This window comes from Canis lupus, chromosome 13, assembly GCF_048164855.1.
Source record: "Canis lupus baileyi chromosome 13, mCanLup2.hap1, whole genome shotgun sequence".
NCBI classification, from domain to species: domain Eukaryota; kingdom Metazoa; phylum Chordata; class Mammalia; order Carnivora; family Canidae; genus Canis; species Canis lupus.
The window spans coordinates 41058247-41083473 of NC_132850.1; the positions used below are offsets into that span (position 1 = coordinate 41058247).

Here is a 25227-nt window from a genome sequence, read left to right on the forward strand (position 1 = left end):
TCTTTAACCTCCACATGTTTGAATTTCTTCCAAATTTCTTCTTGTCATTGAGTTCAAGTTTCAAAGCTTTATGGTCTGAAAATATGCAGGAGACGATCTCAGTCTTTTGGTATCAGTTAAGATCTGATTTGTGACCCGGTATGTGGTCTATTCTGGAGAAAGTTCCATGTACACTTGAGAAGAATGTGTATTCAGTTGAGTTTGGATGTAAAGTTCTGTAAATATCTGTGAAATCCATCTGGTCCAGTGTATCATTTAAAGCTCTTGTTTCTTTGGAGATATGCTTAGAAGATCTGTCATTTGCAGAAAGTGCCATGTTGAAGTCTCCCAGTATTAGTGTATTATTATCCAAGTATGTCTTTACTTTGGTTATTAATTGATTGATATACTTGGCAGCTCCCACATTAGGAGCATAAATATTCATGATTGTTAGGTCCTCTTGTTGGATAGATCTTTTAAGTATGATCTAGTGTCCCTCTTCATCTCTTACTACAGTCTTTGGGATAAACTTTAATTTATCTGATATGAGGATGGCTACCCCTGCTTTCTTTTGAGGACCATTTGAATGGTAAATTGTTCTCCAACCTTTCATTTTCAGGCTGGAGGTGTCCTTAGGTCTAAAATGAGCTCTTGTAGACAGCAAAAAGATGGGTGTTGCTGTTTTATACAGTGTGAAACCCTGCATCTTTTGATGGGATCATTAAGCCCATTCACGTTCAGAGTTTAGTGTCATCAAAATCCCTGTTTTTGTGGACTACTTCTTTGGGCATCCTCTTTCTTTTACAGAGTCCCCCTTAATATTTCTTGCAGAGCTGGTTTGGTGGTCACATATTCTTTCCATTTCTGCCTATCTTGGAAGCTCTTTATCTCTCTTTCTATTCTGAATGAGAGCCTTGATGGATATAGTATTCTTGGCTGCATGTTCTTCTCATTTAGGACCCTGAATATATCCTGCCACCCCTTCTGATAGGACCAAGTTTAAATTTCTTCTCCAATCTCCATTTTCAATAGATCCTGTAAGTTCTACTTAGGAAATATCTTATTTCCATTGCTTTTTTCTCTGTTCCCATTACAACTATTTTTGTTAAGTCTTGACATTGCAGGCACATTGGCTAGGCTGGACATTCCTAAGAGTTTTCCAAATCTATCTCCAACCATCTTGTATAAGCAGCCACCAAGGTCTCTTCCTGAAGCCCATATCCGATTATATCTCTCTTGCTTGAAACTCTTTATTGGCTCCCCCTATCAGGATTCAGTGTAGAAAGCAGAGGCCCCTCTAGGTATTCCAATCATGAAAGGATTTTTTAAAAAGATTTTATTTATTTATTCATGAGAGACACACACAGAGAAAAAGAGAGAGAGAGAGAGAGAGAGAGAGAGGCAGAGACACAGGCAGAGGGAGAAGCAGGCTTCACGCAGGGAGCCTGATGTGGGACTCGATCCTGGGTCTCTAGGATCACACCCTAAGCCGAAGGCAGCGCTAAACTGCTAAGCCACTGGGACTGCCCATGAAAGGATTTAACATGGGGGATTAGGGATTATAAAATTGGAGGAGGGTTAGAGGAGCAGACACAGGAAGGATGCACCAAGGGTCTACCTGTAAGGTCTCTACTAAAAGTCTGGAGTTTTTTGTTTTTATGTATTTGACAGAGAAAGTACAAGCAGGGGGAGCAGCAGGCAGAGGGAGAGGGAGATTGAGAAGTGGTAGGGGGCTAGATCCCAGGATCCTGGGATCATGACCTGAGCTGAAGACAGATGCTTAACTGACTGAGCCACCCGGGTCCCCCTTAAATCTGGAGTTTAAGAACATCCAGCCATAGTTGTTCATGGATCAAGAAGTCAGTGGTGCTATTGCCCATCAACTGCCTTTCCAACTGCCCAGCAGGATGATGTACCCCAGAATGGTGATGTGGGAAAACATCATGCCTCTATAATCTTACCAAAGTGAAAAGCAGCCAAAAGAGGTCAACAAAATGGTCTTTCTGGTTTCCACTTTCCAAAGCTCATGCAAATGCATCAAATTCATGGAACCTAATTCTCCTTCAGAGTCTTGGCTTCATGGAGTCGGGTAAATATAGGTTTTAATTTGCCAGCCTCTGTATGGGAAGGGAGACTAGAAAGAGGGAGGAATTAATGGTGAGCAAGACACCCACATCATCCATTCCACCAGACTCTGCTTATACTGTAACAAATGCAACCTAATGTTAAAGCTGTGTGCAGTTTCATCCCTGCTCATCACATTTTGCTTAATCTCCTTCTTCTACCTGTGATATCCGCCACTGGCAGATCCAAAAAAATGCTTTTTGAATGTGTGAATGAACAAATGAATTCATTCATTCCTGACTCAGTTCTGTCTTACTTCTGGCCATGACTTTATTAGGTGTGGCCTTCATGGGTGGTCCTAACTGCTACCTGCAGAAAGCCTGCCATTTCTGAGGCCCAGCCAAATATGCCCTTCTCAGAAGGTCTTCTAAAATTCCCCTGTATCCCACCGCAACCTTGTACCTATATCCTAGAGCTTATCACTATCTGCCTGTGCTGCATTTAGCTATGTACTAGTATTTATCTTTTTAACCTACCATGTTGTGAACTTAAGGAGAACAGTGTTTTATTCACTGACACTGCACCCTTTCCCTCCTTGTTTCCCTTATGCTTTTCTGACCACCTCCTTTTCTCCAGACATAGCCACTCTAAGAATCTTCTTTTGTAAAGACTTCCCATTCACTTTTCTTATTTTCCTGTAATTGTAATTGAAACCTGACAATTTATAGATGTGGATAAATCTTTGTGGCTACCTTTCTCTTGTCCTGCATGGAGACCTGCATGCCAATTTTTTAATATCCTAACACATTTTTCCTGTGTTACTCCTAGGCAGTAATATAGAATAAACCTAAAAGGGTAAGAGTCTTAGAAGGAAAGAAAAAAAATTAATTTCTTTTAAAATTTTTAGTGGAATTCACAATATGTTCAGTGTCCTGGTTTTCTAGGCCTTGTCAATAGAAACTGTATTAGTGGAACATTCCAGACATTATCACATTCATTGTTGGGATTCTGAGGTAATAAAGACAGGGCCGTTTGATTTATCTGTGTTTGTCACAGTGAATTTCTTAGAACTTGACTTCACTTTGCTTAGAGTATGGGGAATCCTCACTATTCTTTTAAAAAGTTCATTTTCTAAAAGTATCGATTTCATATGACAACTGACATTTGTAAACAAACAAAAAATGACCCCATAGTCTTTAGGGAAAGTGAGGTGTTTTTTTTCCTTTTTTTGTACTTAAATACACTGCCTTAGAGCAGTTTTAGGTTCCCAACGAAACTGAGTACAGGTACAGAGGATTCACGTATACATCTGTCCCCATACCCATTGCTTCCCCCATTATCAGCATACCTCACCACAGTGGCATGTCTCTTACAACTGATGAACCTACATGAACACATTATCATCGTCCAAAATCCATAGTGAATGTGAGGGATCACTCTTGGCGTTATGTCTTTGTCAAAACCCATGAAATATATGATGTGTCTACCATTACGGTATCATAGAGTAGTTATATGCCATAAAATTCTATTGTTCTCAACTTATTCCTCTACCTACCCTGACATCCATTTCTTGTTAACTATCTCCATAGTTTTGGGTTTTCTAGAATGTCATATAGTTGGAATTATACAATATGTACTCTTTTAATATTGGCTTTTTTCACTTAGTGTAATACACATCCAAGTTTCCTCCATGACTATTAGTGGTTTGGTAGGTCATTTTGTTTTTTAGCGCCAATTAATAATATTCCATTGTCTGAATGTGTGTTTTTGGACATTCACCTATCAAAGGACTTGGGTGTTAATAAGTCTTGGCAATTATGAATATAGCTGCTATAAATATTTGCATACTGGTTTTTGTGTGGACATAGGTTTTCAACTCGTTTGGGTAAAAAATAAGGAGTACAGTTGCTGGATTGTACGATAAGAGTATAAGCATGTGTTTTAAAGAAACCACTAAACCGTTTTCTAAAGTGGCTCTATGATTTTTCATTCCTACCAGAGATACAGATTTATTTTTGTTAGAGGTTCAAGGGATTTCTTAAAAATTCATAAATGGAAAAATCCATCCTTATGAAGGTATAGAATGGTCAGTGTATGGCCTAGTTTCATTTTACCAAAATATGAGCATGTCACAGTTATTTAAAATGCTCATTCTGTTTCTCCTCTCAACTCTGATAATAGAACTCAAGATTGGTTATATAGAAATGAGGGGAAATTGTATAAAAAGAGGCAGACTAGATAATCACATGTGTAGCTCTGATACTATGGTTCATTCTTGATTTTTCTGCTTGTGGATCAGTAACTATGGAAGAATGAAGAATGCAGGTGTTCTTCTGCTCCTCACCCCAGCTGACTTGGGCAGGCATCTGCAGTCACTTGGGTCACTTGCTGATGAGGATGTCCCCCAGTTAAGTCACACCAAGGGGAAACTAGTTCTTTAGGTGCTAATGGCTACTGCAGCTACAGACAGAGGAGTTTCATTCCTGTTCTTTAGATCCATCATAGCTAATTTCCTGTGAGGTAGGGAGGGGCAGTGGGTGAGAAAATGAGATAATCCTCTGGCTGGTGTGGAGGGTCCATTATAGGCCTTAGGTCTTTCCCTACTTTCTTAAGCCACACCCCTTCTTGTAATGGTGCTTGTATGTTGCATGGGGCAGTGAAATTCTGCTCTTAAAAGTGAAATTCTACATTCAGGAACACAGGGCTCTGTCCTCTTCAAACTTAAATATTGGTGAAATTTCTCTAAGAAGGCCCTTCTGCTCAAGAAAATCAATAGCTTTTCCTTTGCCAGGCAATTCAAAGTAGAAAGTATGTTTTGAATGCCTTATTGTCCCCAAGGTGCCTTAATTAGTTGGGTTACCATTAAAAGCCAGGAGTTTCAGAGGTTGAATCTTTGTGGAGTAAATTAATGCCTGTGGGGTTCTATAATTTCAAGGAGAAGGAGAATTCTTAAATAAAAAAGTATGTTAATTAAAAAATCAGCTCAGGGGGATTTTTAAATTTGTTGAATTCAAAGATTTCCCCCCCAATCATATTAAAAACAAATCCACAAATACAAACTGAGTATCTATATATACCAGGCATTGTGATAAACTGAGAGGTCAGAAAGAAAAGATACTTTTACTTCCCTCAGGGAACACAGACTCTAATAGAAGAGTCAGATACACAGAGAAGCCCAGGCTCCCTATTACCATTTATTGAGTGTGTCCAGGGAGAGTTCATTTCTGAGAATACAAAAGTAAATAAAATTCAGGACTAGGACTTTCCTGAAGAAATCTGCTAATAAGACAGGAGGCCATGTGACCAGTGTCATGATGTAGAAATGGTTAACTTTAGAGTGTAGGGAGTGGGTGTCTAGAAATGCTTCAGAGAGGAGGGAGATGCTTGAACTGGGTCTCAGAGTAAAAGTTCAGGAGGAGAAGGGCAGGGAGGAGAAACTCTAAGCAGTAGAAAAAGCTTGTGCCAGGATGCTGGAATTTTAAATACCTTGGCAGATTCTAGAGCTCTGAATATTAGGACATGGATGAATAGGAGGAGTCAAATGGGAAGTGGTGGCAAGAGGAGAAAGACAGGAGGACAGTCTTGGGGGCTCTCTTGCAACTTAAGGAGTATCCATCATCCTGCACACAGAAGCAGGGAAGGGTTTTCCATGGGAGAGGGCATGATGGTGTTTTCACTTAAAAAGTATCAGGTAGCTGTGAGGGATGAATTGGACAGAGTTGAGAAGCAAGTCGGAAAAGCTGCTTCTGAGACCATCATGTTAGCCCGGGGGAGACTTGGGGCAGTGGCAGTGGGGAGCTGATGGATGGAAGAAAGAAATATTTTGGAGAGAATATGGGCAAGATGAGTTAAAGAATGATGCCTGGGGGCACCTGGGTGGCTCAAGGTCCCACTCTTGGATTCAGCTCAGGGCATGATCTCAGGGTCATGAGATCAAGCCCTGCATCAGGCTTCACACTTGGTGGGGGGGAGGTGTTCTTGAGATTCTCTCTCCCCCTCTCTCTCCCCCTCCTGCTCGCTCTCTCTCACTCTCTCTCTAAAATAAATAATTAAAGCTAAAAGAATGATGCTGAGATTTCTAGGCACCCTTTAGAGTAGCCAAAATAGTCTTCTATGTAAGGGTCAATAAATATTTTATTTGAGCAACAGCATACATAGTGATGCTCTTAAATAGAAAAAAGGAAATCCAGAGAAAGAGTAGGTTAGGGAGAAGAAGATACATTTGATATTGAGTCTAGGATATTTTTTCCTTAGGTTTTTTTGAAATCTGTTTCCTGCCGATGACAAATCCATATGCCTGTTCTGTAGATTGACATGCTATTGCTAATTGAAAATACTCTAATTGAAAACTATGTCCTTCCAGATGACCATTGGAAAATAACCTTCATACATTATACAGGATTGCCATGGTTATTTATTTATTAGGCCTCCTCTCGGGCTGGGCTAATCAGAAACAGGGATGATGTGGTCAGGCTCGGGAGGATTTCTGTATCTTGCCTTTGAGATAGCTCCCTGGGAGGGGAGAGAAATTGCCTAGATTCCTGGGCTGCTCATATCTGAAACCATTTGTTCTAGGTGAAGCTTCAGAGCTCAAGGACCTTGTCAACTTCTTCTCAGGATAAGCTTGGGCCAGAGCAATTTTAAGATTAAAAAAGAGAAGGAAAAAGTGAAATAAGGATCTAGCAAACCCCTGATTCATGAAGTAAACATAATTTAACATTTTTGCTCCCTTCTTCAGTTCCTACTGTATAGGTGAGAATCAGTATGCCATTCTTGGTAATTCCTGTTTCTAATGGGGCAGGAGTTGGCATATTACATGTAGGTGCTCCTTGTCCTTGAATAACATTTTAATACATTATTAGATATCTATATAAACTTGAACATTGTGGTATTGTCCTGAGTGTCCAATTGAGTGACCTCCAAGATTTCATTCCCCTTCAATAGTCAAGGATGATTAGAATTTTGTATACATGTAGAGAACATAGGAGCAGTTAAACAGTATATACATATTGTTCATGCAATAAATATTCAAGAAATGTATATAGAGTACATATCATGTTCTGGACACTTACTTTTGGGCTCTGGGGACACAGTAGGCCCAAGAGACCATCCTTGCCCAAAGGGAGCCTACTTTATAATGCGGAGGACAAATGTTAAATCAATAATCAAATAAGATGGTTACAGATAGAGATAGATGTGAGAAGAGTAGATAGTAATGTGCTGGAAAATGATTGACGGAGTCAGGGAAGCCCTTTGGATGAGAGGCCATGCTTGGATCTCAAGAAGAGGGATTCCAGGCAGAGGAAACACATACACAGATCTTATGGTGGGAATGAGCTCAGTGAGTTCAAGAAACAGAAAGAGAGCCAGTGGTTGGCTGTATGTAGATACTGTAGAGTGAGGGATAGATGGCCAACTTTTCTAACCAGTAATGGAATGCTTATTAGAGACTCAGACTTATGTAGACTGCGTATAAATGCATCTATCCCATCTCCTGCAAATGCATCTATCCCATCTCCTGCAGCAGCTTAGTGAGATAGGCATTGTGACTCCCATCTCCTAGGTGGAGGGACCTGGGGGTGAGGGACAAGGTTTTTAGGACCTGAGCCCAGGCCTTCTGATTCTTCCACTGCCCCTCACTGCAGGCTGGCAGGACTGAGCAAGGCACTTGGAATGAAGAAGTGCTGAGTCACTGGCCTCCTAGGCTGCCTTTCAGAAGATGTTTGTCTTGAATTTTGTGATGGCTTTGATGGAATATTGACAACGATCAAGCAACGATGATAACAGTGGCAATAACTCTGCCCACTACCATTTAGTTTTATAGTTTGCAAGGTACACTACCTGGTTCCTCATTTGTGGCTCAGGAGACCCCTCAAAGGTAAGCAGAACTTGTTTTATTCTTCTCGTTTAGGTTATGAGATTACCTGAGGTGATGCAAGGAACAAGGTTGGGACTTGGCTTAACCCTGAATTAGAATCAGAGTCCTTGCCTTAAACCACAGAGACTCCCCATAGAAGGAGGAGGTATATATGGCCCATAAGCCTGTAGTCCCTCAGACATCCAGAAAACAAATTTGTGCCTTCTTCAAAATGCTTTTGCCTGTAAAAAAGAGGTATAAAAAATGGACTCGCTCATGAATATATAGAGCTCCTATTGTGTGGCAGACCCTGGGACTATCAGAGGATCTCAAATAGGTTAAAAGATACAGATTGTTTTAGTACAATGTTACTATACAAGACTAGAAATAATGCTATGAAAATACAGAGGAAAATGTGATTAAGTCACTTTGGGAAAGCTTCACCAAGAACAGAACCATACACTGGGCTTTAAAGGATGAATAGTAGGCTTTCTCCAGGGAGAGAAGGTTGTTCTAGGAAAAACATACTGTTCCTCAAATAGCCCATCATTTTATCATGGTAATTGGGTGTGTACAGAGCATAGGAAATGCAAGAAGGAATGATGGGAAATGATGCTGGTAGATTGAAGTCCAACTGTAATGGGCCTTGAGTGCCAGGCTCAGGAAGTACTGTATTTGGCCTGAGAATGCCAGGGTGTTTTTAAGCGAGGCAGTGGTATGAGTATACTTTTGCTATGTTTTAGAAAGCAAATGCTATTGGCAAGGGGTCACAGGATTGGGACAAGGGAAAAGTCAGAAATTATTATAATAGTTTAGGAGAAGGAACAAGCCCCTGAATTGATTGTCATGGCTAATTACACATTGAGGAGAACTGTTGGGGTAACGTTAGTGAGGCTTAAAAGACTAATTGGATTTGGATGTGAAGACGTACCAGTTGGATGTTGGGATACACATACTGGTTTTCCATTTGTACACACACATACACACACACACACACACACACACACATACCACACCCCTTGTTTTCGTATCCCCAGACTCAATTCTCTGATTCTTCAAGCCAACCATCGATTTATTTTTCTGTCTTTAAAAAGAGAAAGTTTTAGGTCTGTGATCTTAGGGATCCTCACTGTGTGATATGATTGTTGATCCCATAGGATTCTTCTGGCTGAGAAATGCTGGTACAAACACATTTTTGAAGATGTGAATGCTATGACTAAATTTATGTTTTTTGCTTTTTTGTTTTTTTTAAAGATTTTATTTATTTACTCATGAGAGGCAGAGACACAGGCAGAGGGAGAATGCAGGGAGCCTGAACTGGGACTCGATCCTGGGGCTCCAGAATCACGCTCTGGACTAAAGGCAGGCACTAAACCACTGAGCCACCCAGGGATCCCCCTAAATTTATGTTTTACAGATTATTTACCTTTTATGTATTTGAAACTGCTGTTGCCTATTTGAAAGCCCACCTACTAAGCACTTTGCAGAAATTATTCTCATCCAGTGACCTCTGGTAGGGAAACATTAGCAGAGCAACTTAGTCTCTTTCCATTTCAGGCTTCCCACTGAATGCTGAAGGAGAATTTAGGTATTAGATAACAAATGTTAATGGCTTGCTCTTCAAATTATAAGCATTAAGAATTCATTTCTGTTGCACAAAAGGGTTATGTTTAATCTGGGGTAAAATGAGTGTTTCTGCTTTAACACGGACTTGTCTCATTCCTACTTCACCCAGATTCATATAACACTGTGGGAAGAATCCCCAAGTCCTCTGATCTGTTTATTCAAAAAGATTTTGGGGGGTTCTCTCCTATATTTCCAAGTCCTGGGTTTCCATGGAGAAGCAGCAGCATTTTGAGGCTGTTCTGGTGGTTAATGTACTAGTATTACCTCAAGGGCAAGCAGGCTCCTTCAGCCTCCGTGATGCCCAATTGCTGCAATGGACATAATTCTGTTCATGTCCTGGGAGTCCACTTGAATAAAGTCTGACACCAGGTAGGGCTCAGTATGTATTAGTTCCTTCCATTTACCCTCTTGGTCATCTAGAAAATAGGTATGTTTTTACTTTTTATCTTCAAGCTGGTTATGGAAAGTAGAATCATTTCAGGATTAAAAGACTAAGGTTTAGGAATCCTGGTCTTTCAGATTTCATTAAGCTCTGTCAGCAGGCTTTTATGAAGCAAATTTCCTGAAAAAGCTATCTTTTTTTTTTTCTTTTAAAACAAATAGCAGGTATAGGTACATGATTTAAATTACCTTCTAGTCTTCGAAAAAAAAAGTATTAAATCATGCCATTGTAGAACTTAGGGCAGATTCTCTTGGTCATTCAAATGGCCATCTAAAAATTCTTATTGAGAACCTCTGATGCATTCAATACTGGTGTTATACCTATGAGCCAAGATACAGTCCCAGAAATTGTCCCAAGTTTAATTGACTTAGATATTTTGTCCTTCACAAAATTTGATTGGCATTTGTTGCTATCTGAAATGGAAGGTGGCTCTATCATCTTTTGAGGAGAGAGGAAGGGAGTAGTGGCCAAACTTTAAAATTTAATTGCATCAGGGTAAGTGACTGGAATACCCATTTTCATTGACCTAATTGTTATATGTTATATAGATGTGCAATTATTTAATCTAAATCATTTGTACTTCTGCAGTTTTATCGTTTTCATGCTTCATTATCACCCTGTGTAGTCAAGCTATTGAACCTGTTCCATAAACAGTATTAATCTCAATTACTTTGGGAGCTTTAAATAATATTCCCTTATTAAATATATTCTTTGTTATGCTGCCCGTGTTTTTGCAGTGTCAGAAGCTGTTGATGCTGATAAAAGCAAACATTTAGTTAAAAAACCTTTTATATTTTAATGAGATTTTAAAAAAATAACATGCACATTCATATTTCCTGAGGTTTGGGTTATGGAAAACACCTTATTAAGCTAATTTAGAACTTTGAGTCTGAAGTGCAACTTCATGGCTTGGTTTCGTTGGAGGGATGTGAATGAAGATAGTAGGACGCTTTCAGTCTTGGCCAGAGTAACAGTGTTGAAATTTTGAAAAGAGGATTTAAATGTGTCCGTGAAGGACGCCTGGGGGGCTCAGCGGTTGACCTCTGCCTTGGGCTCAGGTTGTGATCCCTGGGTCCTGGGATCAAGTCCCACACCTGGGATTGTGTCCCACATCAGGCTCCCCGCAGGGAGCCTGCTTCTCCCTCTGCTTGTGTCTCTGCCTCTCTCTGTGTGTCTCTCATGGATAAATAAAATAAAATATTTAAAAAAAATGTGTCCATGAGACTCTACACATCTTGAAAGCAGGGTTTGCCGCTTTCATCTCTGTAGCTCTGAAACCTAGTTGACTGTTCTTTAAATGTCTGCTGGTTGAAGGTGAACTGAGGTGCATAATGGAACGGATTTGGGACTCTGCCCTCCAGGTTTTCCTTCCTGAATGTACATAGGCTTACCCTGGCAAACTGTCCTTTCTTCACTTCAGAAATTCCATCTTATTATGTTCATCTTTGTGGAATTTTTTTTTTTTATGGCTTCCTGCTGTGACTCATTTGGGTGGTGAGTTAACTGCCACCTTGGAGCCCAGCCCTTCCTTTTAAGCTGTGGGATTCAGGCTCCCCAAAGTTAGTTTGCCTCTGGGTAGAGAGCACCACAAAATGCCCAGGTGATACTTTAATTTCTAGGGAAAGATAGCACTAAAGTGAAACCCTCTGTATTGCGTCAGCCACCTGTAAAGCCAGCCTCGGAGCATGTGTGTCTCCCCAGTAAGTCTTGGCTAGCACAAGGAAAGTGGTCTTTCTTGCAAGGATGACAAGGTGAACCGAGACCATCTCCCCACGTTTAAAAAAAAAAAAAAGTTCTAAAGTGTTAGCATGGAGTCCTGTTTGACTGGCATTTGACTCTAGAACCTACTCCCCTAATTGTCACAACCCAAAATAGGTTCATGTGTAGGTGCTAAGTTGGTAGGTTCAGTATGAAAATGGAATGGGGAGAAAATGCAAGAGGGAGGAGCGTCAGCTTGTCTACTCACCCTCTGTCCCCATGAAGGGGTTTCCTCCTGTCCCTCTTCATCAGTCCAGCTTGGCTTCTCACACTACAGTGTGCTTGTGAACTATTATGCGGTGTCGTTTACCCAAAACCACAAGTTCCCTGTTTTAAGGGTGATTGAAGAGCCCTCCAGGGGAACGTTTAGCCGTCTTTGTACGTTCATCTCTAACAATTACTTCTGTGCCTATATTGCCCAAGAAAATGAAGGAACAGAGAGGCAAGCTTCTGGAGAGACCTTTTGACCCTTTTCTGCCTAAATCTTTCCCTTGTGTAAGAGGGAGACAAGTGCCTTGTCCTCTCATCCTGTGCCTTGGCCATAAAGAAGCGACATTCCTGTACTCAGGGTGACCTCTCTGTGCACGTTAGCAGGCTTGTCTGGCTTGGAGATGCCAGGAGATCTTCAGGGTGGGTTTCAGGTCCAGCATCTTGCAGAGATGCTGTGTGTGTGGGTGTGTGGTGTGTGTGTGTGGGGGGGGGGGGGTGCACAGGAAACTTCCTGAGCCTCTGGTGTCGCGACAGGGCTTGAGAACTTGTTTTTAAAAACCAGCGCATATTATCAGCAACTGGATGGAGAGGGAGATGCCAGTCCCGCGGAAGTTCTGCCGGAGGCAGGGGTGTGCTGCCCCTCTGGAACCCGCGGTCCCCGCGCTCTCGCAGCCCCGCCGCGGCCCCCACGGGGCTGATTGGCCGCCCCAGCACTGATGTGGAACACCGACACCCTCGCCGGCCGCCAGTGCCCTCCACTCCGGAGGGGCCCCTCTCCGCGCGCGTCCCGACCCCGGGGCCCAGCCCACCCCGCCGCGGCCGCCCCTGCACGGCGGGAGGCCGGGCCGCGCGAGGCTCCGAGGCGCCGGGGGGACCCAGCAGGCTGCTTCCTCCCCGGCTCGCTCGCCCTCGCCCTCGCCCTCGCCCTCGCCCTCGGAGCCGGTCCTGCCCCGACTTCTCGGGCTTTCCCAGCGCGCACGGTGCGTGCAGGCCGAGGGGACGCGGAAGAGGACTTGTGTGTGGTGGCTTCGTCGCCTGTCAACACTTTGCCGGCCTCATCCTCGGCCTCGCCTGCATTTCTTTCTGCCGGAGACACCGAGAAAGGCTCCCTTCTCCTTCTTTGGACTCTTCCTATTTTTATGGTAAGTGCTTGCCTCCAGCGAGCTGCTCCTGCGGCAGTGAACGGGAGGCTCCGGCTCGCTCGCTCTCTTCCCAGCTCAGCTGTAGTGACCTTCCCTCTGCGTTTCTCCTTTTCTCTTGGAGCCATGTCTGGGGTGATCCAGCTAACTAACACGCCAGGGCTCATTGTCCGGACCGTTTGGGCTTTTTTTTTTTTTTTTTTAAATCTTAATTTTTAATTTTTTCCATCCCCCCCACCCCCAGCTTCTCGGCTGTGATGGAAACCTTAGCGCTCTCCCTCTTTGTCCTTGAAGCGGCAGCCGGGAGTGTGCACGGCAGCGAACCGCAGCGCCGGCCGGGAGTGTTGGGGGGAGGGGGACCGACAAATCTGGGCAAGATGAGTCCTGGGGTGCCGGGGGCGCTCTGGGACCGGCGGGGCCGGGGCTGGGCGGCCCGCGAAGCAAACTCTCCCGTCTTCCCAGGTGAAGCCCGGCGGCCCCCGTGAGTTGTGTCGGAGCCTGTGCCTGTGCCGGGGCGGGGGCGGGGGGGGGGCGGCGTTTGGAGCACCTGCTCCGAGTCCCGGGGGCCCGGTCCTGTGGGCTTTGCACTTGGGCAGTCGGTTGGCGGCGGGAGGAATCCTGCACCGGCGGATGGGCTGATTCATGACCTCACTGCCGCTTTGCCGGTGGAATCGCAGGGTGCCTGCGCGGCGAACCGTGCTTTACATCCTGTTGGGAGGCTGGCGGGGCAGACAGCATAGGAACATGTTGAAGCGGACAGCATAGTTTCATCCTCCCGGGAGGGGGAGATGCTTTGAGGCTACTGGAAAGGTGGGACTTCTCTAAGTGAAAATAAGCAGGTTTCCGGGGAAGAGCGTGCAGCCGGCGGATTCTGGGGCACCCCTCTTGGAAGCGTGCCCTGATTCTTCACCTGGTACCCTGAGGCTCGCTGCGGACGGAACCACAGCTCAGGTCTGTTCCCGGCTCCCTGCCTCTTGCAGCCCAAAGGGAGCCAAGAGCATTTTGATGTAGCTCTCAATGGTGCTTGATGGGAGGAGCTCTCTGTATAAGATTTTCTTCTTCTCTTTTGGTTTTTGGTAGCAGGTGTGTTGAATTATTTTGGCATTCCAAAGAAGCAGCTTCCCAGTTGTAGTTCTCCTTAGTTCTTTTCCAGCCTTGGGATGGAGCTGGGTTGTCGTCTTTGAGTGTGTGTGTGTGTGTGTGTGTGTGTGTGTGTATTTCCAGTTCTGGTCCATTTCACTTTAGGAAGGGTTCCGATCAAATGTAATTCAGTCTGTGATTTGTAAGATACTGCACTAATAAATGTGATTTTTTTTTTTTTTGTAACAAATGAGAGAAGAAAAAGGTGGTAGGAAATTTCTGGTCGTTCTCCCTGTTGATTGGGAGTTTTGGAATATAAAGTTCCTTAACTGTCTTGCTCATTCTCACCACTTTTATTTCCACTGCCTGTGTGGATTTTTCTTAAAATAGTGGTGATGACATCCGGCATATGCTTTTATTCCATTCCCTGGGTTCAAAGTAGATAAATTTGGTGGCGGGTTCTTACATGAAAGCATACATTTAAATAAAGAGCAAGAATTTGTGGATGTTTACATGATAGCCCCGTTTCAGAGTGAAACCAGCATATCAGGTTAATGACAACAAAACAAATTAAGACCCTTGCAGACCATAGTCCCTGAATCCTCAAGTAACGTTTGAAATACTTTCAGCATTGTTTGGATGAGCCGTTCTAATATCCCCTCTCTTTCCTACACTCAGCTGTGGCTCACAGCAGTGTTGTGATCTGACCAGTAGACTTCTTGGCTTCCTTTGATTGTTCTTTCAAGCTTACTTGTTTACTTTCATCCTTAATGGTATCTTCTTACTTTGCTTACTCTTTTTTGCCCCCTCCAGTTGCAAGGATTTTTATCAGGTGCCTGGCAACACAATTTGAGGTATTCCCCAATATGGAAAGAGTAGAATCAGCTTGTATGTCATGGAAATAGGCTCCGTACTTCACACTGCAAGCAATTTTGGATGCATTTGAAAATATTTCCTTTTAATTAGTAGCAACTTTAGCTTTGAGAGGGAAAAAAAATTCCTTAGGCTTCTTTGTCTTGCTGAGCAGAATGTTTGCCCATGCAAGCAGAATTGTGTGTGTGTGTATACGTAATACATATATATGCAAGCATATACACAAATGTACTGTTTACTTATGACTGTTATGTGAGTATACTTTTAATAGTTGCAGCATGCTCATTTAGAAAGTAGGAACAGAATTCCTAAGCTGTTGCTCAGCATCTTCTAGCTGCTGCTGCTGCTTTTTTTTTTTTTTTTTGTAGGGATTTCCCCACTTCTTACACCCCTCCTCCAGATAACGCCTTTGGGAATTTCTTTGAATTGGGATAATGCGTTCTACAGCATCTTCTTGTCTCACAGCATGGTGTCCTGTTAATTCCTTTGCAGGGTCTCTGAGGCAGCATAGAAAACAACTGCAGGGGGGAAAATTGATAAAAAGAGGTGCTGAGTGGAGCCAGTAGCCTCTTGGTTGATGAAATCACCACATTTTAATTCATGTGTATTAATTTAGCTGCTGCACCTTGAAACCCATGTTGCTGATTTGAAATGGGTCTGGAAGCTCTGAGATTGGTGTAGATGCACTTATTCATTTTTCACACTCCTTAATGACAGCTGTGGTTGGTTGAAACTGTGCTTTTACTTTCTCTTTTGGTGGTGGTTTAGTTTGGAACCTGCAGCTTCTGTTGTAAACCAGTATTCCCTGTTGATCCTCTTCATCTCTATTCTCTCCATCTTCGGCTTTATGTGTGTTTCTGTCTGTGAGCCTGCATGTGTGTACATGTAGTAACTCAGGCAGTGGAAGTTGATAGCTAACGAAGACTTGGTTGCAGCTTCTCTCTTAGGAGCCGAACTCCAGAGTTCAATATGCAATCCTGTTTATGGGGAAAGAAATTGCCCCCATTAATACCAATACAACCTCATGCTTCTGCAGGCATTCTTGTCATTGAAACTATTTTCCATAGTTGATTACCAAGACCAGAAATAGAATCAGTTTTGCATTTTAATTAATGACATTCTAGGTCGGTCTAGGTTGGACTGTCCTCAAATCTTGACATGTTTACTACCTGAAAGGTCTTTGTATTAAGTGGGGGAGTTTATAGAGCCTATTTTTACAGAGTAGAAAAAAATCTGTGATTATGTGACACAGAGTTTCTTTGGGAATTGGATGAACCACATTATTAGGGATGTTGGCTGAATTTTTCTGTTGCTTTTTCCAGTATAATTAATGTAGTTCCTTTACCATCTCTCTGTGAGCCTCTTTTTTGAACAGAGGAAAAAGAGGAATGTATAACTCCCACATAAAGCTGCTTAGGGAGAGGACTGTTCTTTAACAGAGATTCAAGACCACTTCTAACACGAGGGTGATCTACTTTGAAAGGAACTTGCTATTCAATTGGCAACTTGGATTGTATAAAATAGAAGAAATGCTTCATGAGCTGTGTCAAATATTGCATTTTTGATCTGTGCCTCCCTATTGAATTCATCTAGGACCATAGTCACCAGACAGCTTTGCAGAAGAAAATCATGTCCTCAGGAGCATAATAATCTAGCCAGACTGTCATAAATGTTTATGCTGCAAGTTATATCTCTTGGGTTGTGGAGAGAGATGGCAGGATTTTGGAGGAGAACCAAATCACAGCCCCAAAATAATGCAAGACGAAAGGGGAAATTCTTCCCTTTATTTAGCATTTAATTTTCCAGGCAAGCTGTTGGCTCTTGAGTCTGAAGATCCAAGAAATTGTTAAAAACACATAATGGCATGTTTCAGGAGCCTTCTTGCTAATAGGAATCCTTGACCCTTATAATGAGGCATCTGCTCAATGACCTCCTGGCCTGTGTGAGCCAGCAGCCATTCTTATAGAAAGTAGACATCTTGTAATGCAGCAGGAATTTCCTTACTTATATTTTTCCTGTTGGTCTCCCACTGGGGACCTCCTGTGAGTGTCAGAGGGAATGAGTGTCTGGAGATGGAGAAGACAGCTAGGCACGGTGGGACGCCTTCAGGACCCTGGCTTCCAGGGCAGCCCCAGGCACCAACTGCTGGGAGACTCAGACTCCTATCTGCTACCTTGGGCTTGGGCCAGACAATCTCAGAGGGCTCCCTCAACTATTGAAAAGGATGAACTGTTATTTTTACTTCTTTTTTTACTAGTTGGATGGTAATTTTTAAGGCAATTGATCCAGGTTAGATATTCTTGGAGAGGAGGTAGGCTGTACATTCCCTTGATCATAGAATCATGACTCTGATTACCTGCTTACCCTGGTGCATTTTGAAATGTTTCTCCTAACTTTCAAAAAAAAAAAAAAAAAAGACCTTGAGGAGTGTCTTATCAACCCTCTCATTGCCTAGGTAGGGAAGCTGAGGCTCAGGGAGGCTAAGTGCCCTCCCCAGGGTTGGAGGTCCCGTTAGCACCTGGGTAAGATGTTTTGGTGCAGTGTGCATGGATTTACTCAGATTCTTTTTCCATTTCTGGTGTGGGACCCTTTCCACGATACACAGCTGATGCTTACTGTGTCATTCATTGCTCACAAAACTGCTTTGTGGCATCTAACTCACTGGTGTCCATTATTTCTGGGTTCATTTCATGCAGATTACGTGGCTGTACCAGTCAGCGTGAGTCACATCAAGCCAATATTAGTGGAAAGTTGTTCATGTTTATGTAGAAATGCATTTTTTTACATTGCAGTTTTGCTCTCCTTGTGAACATTTTAAGAATTTTACAAATACTGTGCTTAGTTTTTTCCTCCTGCATCTCAACTATTGAACTGATCAGTTTTTTGGGAGGGTGTGATATTTATGAATTGATTCATCCATTTATTCAACTGATACTTATTGAGCACCTGTTGCGTCCATCCAAATGCCATGCAGCAGGGATCTGGTGGTAAAACAGCTGGACGCTGCCATCGCCCAGGACAGGGCATTCAGGCTCTGGTTATGCTTCGTGGAGTTTGTCTTGATGCTTTGCCGGTGATCTTACTGTTTCACATGGGTTGTGAAAGGATCCAGTTGAAAAGCTGTTTTCTTGGTCTTGTTTCTGCTTATTCCACTGATGAGTTCTTTTCCTGAAAAGGCATCTTCGCCATCCTTGTAATGTGTACCTTACAGTTTTCCAAAACAGTATCCGTAGCTTCTGTTCTGTTGTTACCCGACTGAACAAAAGAGATTAATTAGCTAAACTTGTTTGTACTATTGTGATTCACAAAATGAGTGTTCCCTTCTTTGGAAAAACTGTTCCCTGGAATCCTCAATGTGTGGTCTGGGTTGCATGGTGTCTAGGGAACTAATCGTGGGTTAAAGACAAAATCCCTTGGCCCTGCACAGCAAGCCAGTTATTATATGCGGTCTGTGTTTGCTGGTTTTGCCTCTTTTTCTGCAGCTCCTATGGAGTGTTTCAGAAGCACCAAACCTACTGCAGTGCTTAGAAATATCCACTGCTCTCACTGAACCCAGTGCCTTTGCCTGTGCCGGTTCCTCGGCTTAAAATGTTTCTCCTCTCTTCAGACTGACTTTCAAGGCCTCTCAAGGATGCTTTGTGACACTCACCACCTTCACTGACCTCGTGTGCAGAGCAGAACTAGGTAGGCAGTGTCTGTCCTCTGATATCCCTCGGTACAAAGATATCACAGGGCTTTACAAATGGTATTGTGATTATTTGTCTACCGTTCTTTTTCCCCAAATAGACATTTTGTTCTTTGAGGGCAGGGACTGTATGTTCATCTCTGTATCTCAAGGCCTGGTTTAAGTGGACTGCCGGATACCGATACCTAGATGATACCCAGTAATCCTTGATGGGAATCACCATGTAAAACCTATGGTGCTGGTATTGGCAGCTCCTGCTGTATGTGGAGAACTTAAGTTTTTCAGAATAATGTGACTCTATGAGTTAAACTGAGAAGGAAGAGAGATTGGCAGCCATCCTGATGCAATCCATTAGAAATTCTATGGAGAGCCCCCAGAAATGTTTGTCTCCAGATGAGTTTCCGTAGAGTAAACAACAAGAACTTATTAAATGTCTTTTCTAAATAAAGCATTGTTTTAGGTTCCCAGGAAGGAAAGATTTTTTTAAAAGCCACAAACCAGTAAGGATTTGTTTCACGTGTGAATGACCTGGTTATGAGACAGAGGATTACAGAGATTCTAAGGCTGTCGATATATGCAGATAAGGCAGGGGGTAGAAAGGGCATTCCAGACAGAGCCAGAACCTGGAGATCTGATGGTGTGTCAGCAGGGAGATGGCTTGGGTGATGGTGGTGGTAGTGGTGGTGGTGAAACGGAACATGAAGACATGAAGAGAAAGACCAGGGACCTTTGGGTGGGGGAGATGGGAATATATATCAGAAGAGCCAAGTGGCAGTTTATTATTACTGAAAGGTGGGAGATCATTAATAGGGTCTAGATATAGCCAAAATGGAATCTCTGCTCAGGTTTAATTAAATCAAAAGTCTGTATTCAGCAGGGAAGGAGAGCAGTTGCTCAGTACATAACCACATAAAACGTTTGCTTCTCACCCAGCCCGTTTACCCTTGAGGGTACACTTTGACATTCAAAGTCATCACAAGGAAATGAAGCCAGGAAATGTAATCTGAATCAATCAGTTTAGACCTAGAGAGAATTTAGGATGGAGGTCACTGAAGTGCCTGTGAAAATCCTATCTAGAGTGTAAAGAATGGGATCCCTGGGTGGTGCAGCAGTTTAGCGTCTGCCTTTGGCCCAGGGCGGGATCCTGGAGACCCGGGATCGAGTCCCATGTCGGGCTCCCAGTGCATGGAGCCTGCTTCTCCCTCTGCCAATGTCTCTGCCTCTCTCTCTCTCTCTGTATGACTATCATAAATAAATAAAAAAATTAAAAAAAAAACTTGGAGTGTAAAGAACCCCATGGTCCTTTGGTGCTTTATTCCTCATAAAACTTTTATTTCTTTTTTATTTGACAATTAGCTTTGTGCTCTTTACAAAGGATACAATCATTTTATTAATTAGTGGGGATATGAATGGATAAGCTGTGTTCATGTTGGTGAAAAAGTAGCTTATTAAAAAGCTCTATCTGTAATCAGTCCCATCCATCGCCGAGGTACGATTTCTGCTGTGCTTCTTCCTACTTTTTTCTTTTTTTTTTCCAAAAGAATCAGGAAACATGTGTTTAGGGAGCAGTGAGTTAAGTTTTGTGCATCTGAGAATTGGATCTGGTCAGGTGCCTCTCCACCTCCGATGTAACTGAAGGAGGAGTTGTAAGGCTAATCTCTAGATCAGTTGGCCAGAGCATGAAAGCAAATAGATCTTCAGTGAGAGATGATGAGGTAAAAAAGAAACTCACTTCATTGGCTCACTCACTAAGCAAGTGCTTCTTAAGCACTCCCTATGCTTCAGGCACAGCTCTGGGCGCTGGAGAATAAAACCATCTGCATCTTGCCTTCATGGAACTAATGATCTGGTAGAAACGGGAGGAGCAAACAGACCAACACATTAGTAGATGCAGAGCATGAGAGATGGTGATGTGCGCAGTGGTGAAAGTGAAGAATGTTTATCCTGCTGTCACCTTCATATTTGGGGTTTCCATTTACTGAACGTATTCATGATGTTTAGATCACTTGGCTCCATGCGGTGTTTTTAGCTCACTGTTTTTATACTTATTTTCTGACTCGTCTACCTAAACTGCAATCTTGAGGATTTTCCCCCCTAGGTAAGTGCAGCTGTTGAAACATTTGGAGTACTGTGAAAAAGTTATAATCAGGCATTTTGCTCTGGAAATGACGTAAAAGAAAAGTGAGATGGACATCAGAGCCCATGAGTATTTTTCTCAAGGTAGAGTTGTCAAAATTTAGATGAAGAATAGAGGATGGAAACAGACCTGTCTGTCGCTTGAGCCTGAGGGGAGCAGGTTGGAGTGTTCTTCCGGGAGACTGGGAGCTTGAGCTTAGGGAGCTCTGGCCCTGGGAAGGGGACAGGGAAATGATGGACGACATCACCAGCGAGCACAGCTCAATAGAGAGAGATAAGAGTGAACCAGAAAATGAACATATGAGAAATGGGCAAGGAATTTCAGTTTGGGAGGGAGGGAAGAAAGATAAAGCTAGTGAGAGGCATCATTTATACAAACCGGTCCTGCCTGGCATAGAATATCTGGGTCAGTCAGTTCTTAGAATTGGTGCCTTGAAACAGAAAGCGGTATTTATGAATTAAAAAAAAAAAATTCCTGCCATGTTATGCGTGATCTTTAACTTAGTATCAGTGTTCTGTTCCATCCTGTGCAAGCTCTTGGTCGATACTTCCTACCTTTCCCATCAAATAATTAGGGCTTAAAGGAGACTGTCTACTGGTGGTGGAGAGCCTGGGCTCTAGGGCAGGCAGGCTGGTTCCTATCCTTGCTCTGCCACTTACTCACTTGTGGACCTTGGACAGTTCACATAGTCTCTTCATATATCATTGTCCTCAACTGTAAAAATGAGAGTAACTAACAGTTCCTGCCTCATAGAGTTATTGTGAGTGTTAAATCACGCGGTCATACATGGACCTGCTTAGTGCAGCGTCTGCAAGGTGCTCATGTTGCCCAGCAGTTGTTAACTCATTACCATGATTTGTCTCTCTGGTGTTAGGAGTTTAGAGAAATTCTGTGTGTAGTTTATGTGTGTGTATTTCACCTGCTTAGCAGACTTTCTTCTAATGATGATCATCCTTTCTTCCTCATGTTTAGATAAGTGATTTTTATAGTGAAACTTTTTGGAAGGATCTCAGTTTTTACTCTTAGTCTCTTAAATGCTTATTCAATTGACTTGAGTTGCAAGTCAGTATCACAGTGACATATGAGCAGGGGTACTGAAGGAGTGAAAGACTTCAGGAGTCCATGCAGGAGGACCTACTAGACATAGTACGTGACTTTCTGGCAGGAAAAGAGAAAAGTGAGGTGGAGGGGGAAAAAGGAGCAAGAATCTAGCAGCAAATAAGATGAAAATCCTTTGACAGGGACCGGGGGGGGGGGGGGGGTTAGGGATGGTTGCTCCTTAGGTGGTATGTGTGTGTAAGCGGTTTCCTAGAGAGAATAAGCAAGGAGATGGGATTGGTGTAGATGGAGCCAGGGTGGTTAGGGAGGAGTTGTTATGTGGCATTTAGTTTGTAGGAAAGATTTCTAAAAGCAGAATGCCTGGGTCACAGGGTGTGTGGGCTTAAAATTTTGATAGCTCTTATTGAATTGCTAGTGACAGAAGTGTGCCCGTTTGTACTCCCAACAACACTGAATGAGAACACCTGTTTCCTTATTCCTAAGCCCACCAGCAAACATTTTGATTTTTTTTTGCTAATCTTCTAGGTAAAAAGTATCATCTCATAGTTTAGATTGAGCATCTTTTTGCAAGTTTACCTATATTTTCCTCTTCTGTGAACAGTCTGTTAATTATTTTTTTTCCAGCTCACTTTTGAGTTTTGGTCTTGATTTTTTTTTTTTGGTCTTGATTTTTAGGAGCTCTTTATATATTAATTAATATTTCCTTATGATTTTCCCCTATTTTATCATCTGCCTTTTGATATTGTTGCATTTTGGGGATAAGAAATTCTTAAGTTTTAAGTAATTAAACTTGTCATGTTACTTCTGTTGTTTCTGGATTTTATGTAATAACAAAAAAGCCTAATCCACTTTGGGATTATAAAACTGGTTCAACAGTGTCTTTTTATATATTTTAATGATTTTATCCTTATTCACACATATTTCAGTTTAATAATGAAGTAGACATCCAATTTTATTTCTTCCCAAGAACTATCTAGTGGCCCCCCCACACATTTTTTGAGCTATGTATCTTTTCTTTGCCTGTTGTAGGTTAATTCTTGAGAAGGGTGATGTTTACTTAGACCAGGGTAGAGGTGGCATGAAAGGGTAGCATCCTCTATTAAATCCCCTTAAGCAGTTTGGACTATTAGGGGGGTTTGCTCTGTTTTGTTACTTGTTAGTTTGTTGACTAGTTCCACACTGTTAATCTCTCTAGTTTTTTTTTTAATTTATTTTTTATTGGTGTTCAATTTACTAACATACAGAATAACCCCCAGTGCCCGTCACCCATTCACTCCCACCCCCCGCCCTCCTCCCCTTCTACCACCCCTAGTTCGTTTCCCAGAGTTAGGAGTCTTTACGTTCTGTCTCCCTTTCTGATATTTCCCACACATTTCTTCTCCCTTCCCTTATATTCCCTTTCACTATTATTTATATTCCCCAAATGAATGAGAACATATAATGTTTGTCCTTCTCCGACTGACTTACTTCACTTAGCATAATACCCTCCAGTTCCATCCACGTTGAAGCAAATGATGGGTATTTGTCATTTCTAATGGCTGAGTAATATTCCATTGTATACATAAACCACATCTTCTTTATCCACTCATCTTTCGTTGGACACTGAGGCTCCTTCCACAGTTTGGCTATCGTGGCCATTGCTGCTATAAACATCGGAGTGCAGGTGTCCTGGCGTTTCATTGCATTTGTATCTTTGGGGTAAATCCCCAACAGTGCAATTGCTGGGTCGTAGGGCAGGTATATTCCCAACTCTTTGAGGAACCTCCACACAGTTTTCCAGAGTGGCTGCACCAGTTCACATTCCCACCAACAGTGTAAGAGGGTTCCCTTTTCTCCGCATCCTCTCCAACATTTGTGGTTTCCTGCCTTGTTAATTTGCCCCATTCTCACTGGTGTGAGGTGGTATCTCATTGTGGTTTTGATTTGTATCTCTCTAGTTTTTTTGTTTTGTTTTGTTTTAATATCTGGTATGGCTTGTCACCTCTTATTCCTCCTTCCAGGAGTTTCCTGCATCTTCTTACATGTTTTTTTTTTTCTATATAAACCTTAGAAATTGTCTAGTACTAGGAAAAAATCATATTTTGGGGGAAGAATTAAGTTTATAGATCGAGAATTTATGAAATTGAATCAACCTGTCGCCAGAGTATATGTTCCCATTTACTCAAATCTTTTTTATGGATCTAAGTAATGTTTTTAAAGTATTCTTCATATATCTTGATAGTAGTTTTTATTTAAACAATTTAATAGGCTTTCATGATAGGTTCTTGTGTAAGCCTTCATGTGTTTCCAGAGGTACTGAGGGATGAGAAGGGAATGGGAGCATTCTTCAGGCACCATAGAATAAATAAATAACCTAGGAGAAAAATACTGAAAATTAGCATAGAGGGATGTTATTGGGATGTTATTGACTCATTTTTTTTCTTTTATCTCTCTTTTAAAATCCCATCTTTTGGGCAGCCCCAGTGGCTTAGCGGTTTAGTGCTGCCTTAAGCCCAGGGCGTGATCCTGGAGACCCAGGATCGAGTCCCAGATCAGGCTCCCTGCATGGAGCATGCTTCTCCCTCTGCCTATGTCTCTGTCTCTCCCTCTGCCTGTGTCTTTGCCTCTCCCTCTGCCTGTGTCTCTACCTTTCTCTCTCTCTCTGTCTCTCATGAATAAATAAATAAAATCTTTTAAAAAAAGGAGCTGCCTAAAATGGTTCTTAAAAAAAAAAAATAAAACCCCATCTTTTGAATTGTTGATCTAACTATAACTATAGATTTGTCTTAAATCTCTAATTGAATTTATTGTGTTTTTCTCCCAAATTGAGAGCACCAGTTGCTCAGATCCTTTTGCACAGTGTTCTGTAACATTGTCTTGTATTATTATTTGCCTACTAATATGTTAATTCAGGAGGCATTTAACGAGTACTTACTATCAGTCAAGCGTTAGGAATATGCTAATAAGATGTCATCAAGGGATTTGCTGTTCACTAGGAGACTGGCCTGAAAACAATATAATAAAGTAATGTACTTTCTTGAAATTATATGAAGGGAAGAATTGAATCCTGGAGTAGGACTGTTTAAGGCTATCTTGGGATAATCAGGGAAGGCTTCACTAAGGAGGTGGCATCTGAACTGGGACCATTTAAATGAGCTGCTGCTAAGTGGGGAGTCTAGGGGAGAAACGAGCAAGTGCAAAGTCTCTGGGAAATGAGTGAGTTACAAGTGATTTAGTCTGTGAGACTATGGAAGGAGATGATGGTTAGCCAATGGGCAGGTGCCACATCTCAAAAAACTATGTGACATGCGGAGGAAGTTTTCCTGTATTCTGTAGGCA

General features: G+C 42.4%; 1 protein-coding gene across 10 annotated transcripts in view; it reads left to right on the plus strand.

Moving 5' to 3' along the window:
- The window catches only part of ANO4 (anoctamin 4), a 403411-nt gene that overhangs the window by 53044 nt on the left and 325140 nt on the right, over nucleotides 1-25227 (plus strand). For 4 of the 10 annotated variants that reach the window (XR_012005974.1, XM_072773286.1, XM_072773287.1 and 1 more), the window contains exon 1: nucleotides 13318-13537. The exons of 1 other annotated variant lie outside the window; for it this stretch is intronic. Coding sequence is in view for 3 of the 9 variants with exons in the window: in XM_072773286.1 (XP_072629387.1) it covers nucleotides 13333-13537 (205 nt within the window). In the remaining 6 variants the exon portion in view is untranslated. Of the gene's footprint in view, nucleotides 1-12483; nucleotides 13079-13317; nucleotides 13557-13685; nucleotides 14027-25227 lie in introns of those variants that run through there. 5 more of the 10 variants (XM_072773293.1, XM_072773291.1, XM_072773290.1 and 2 more) reach the window with 4 other exon arrangements.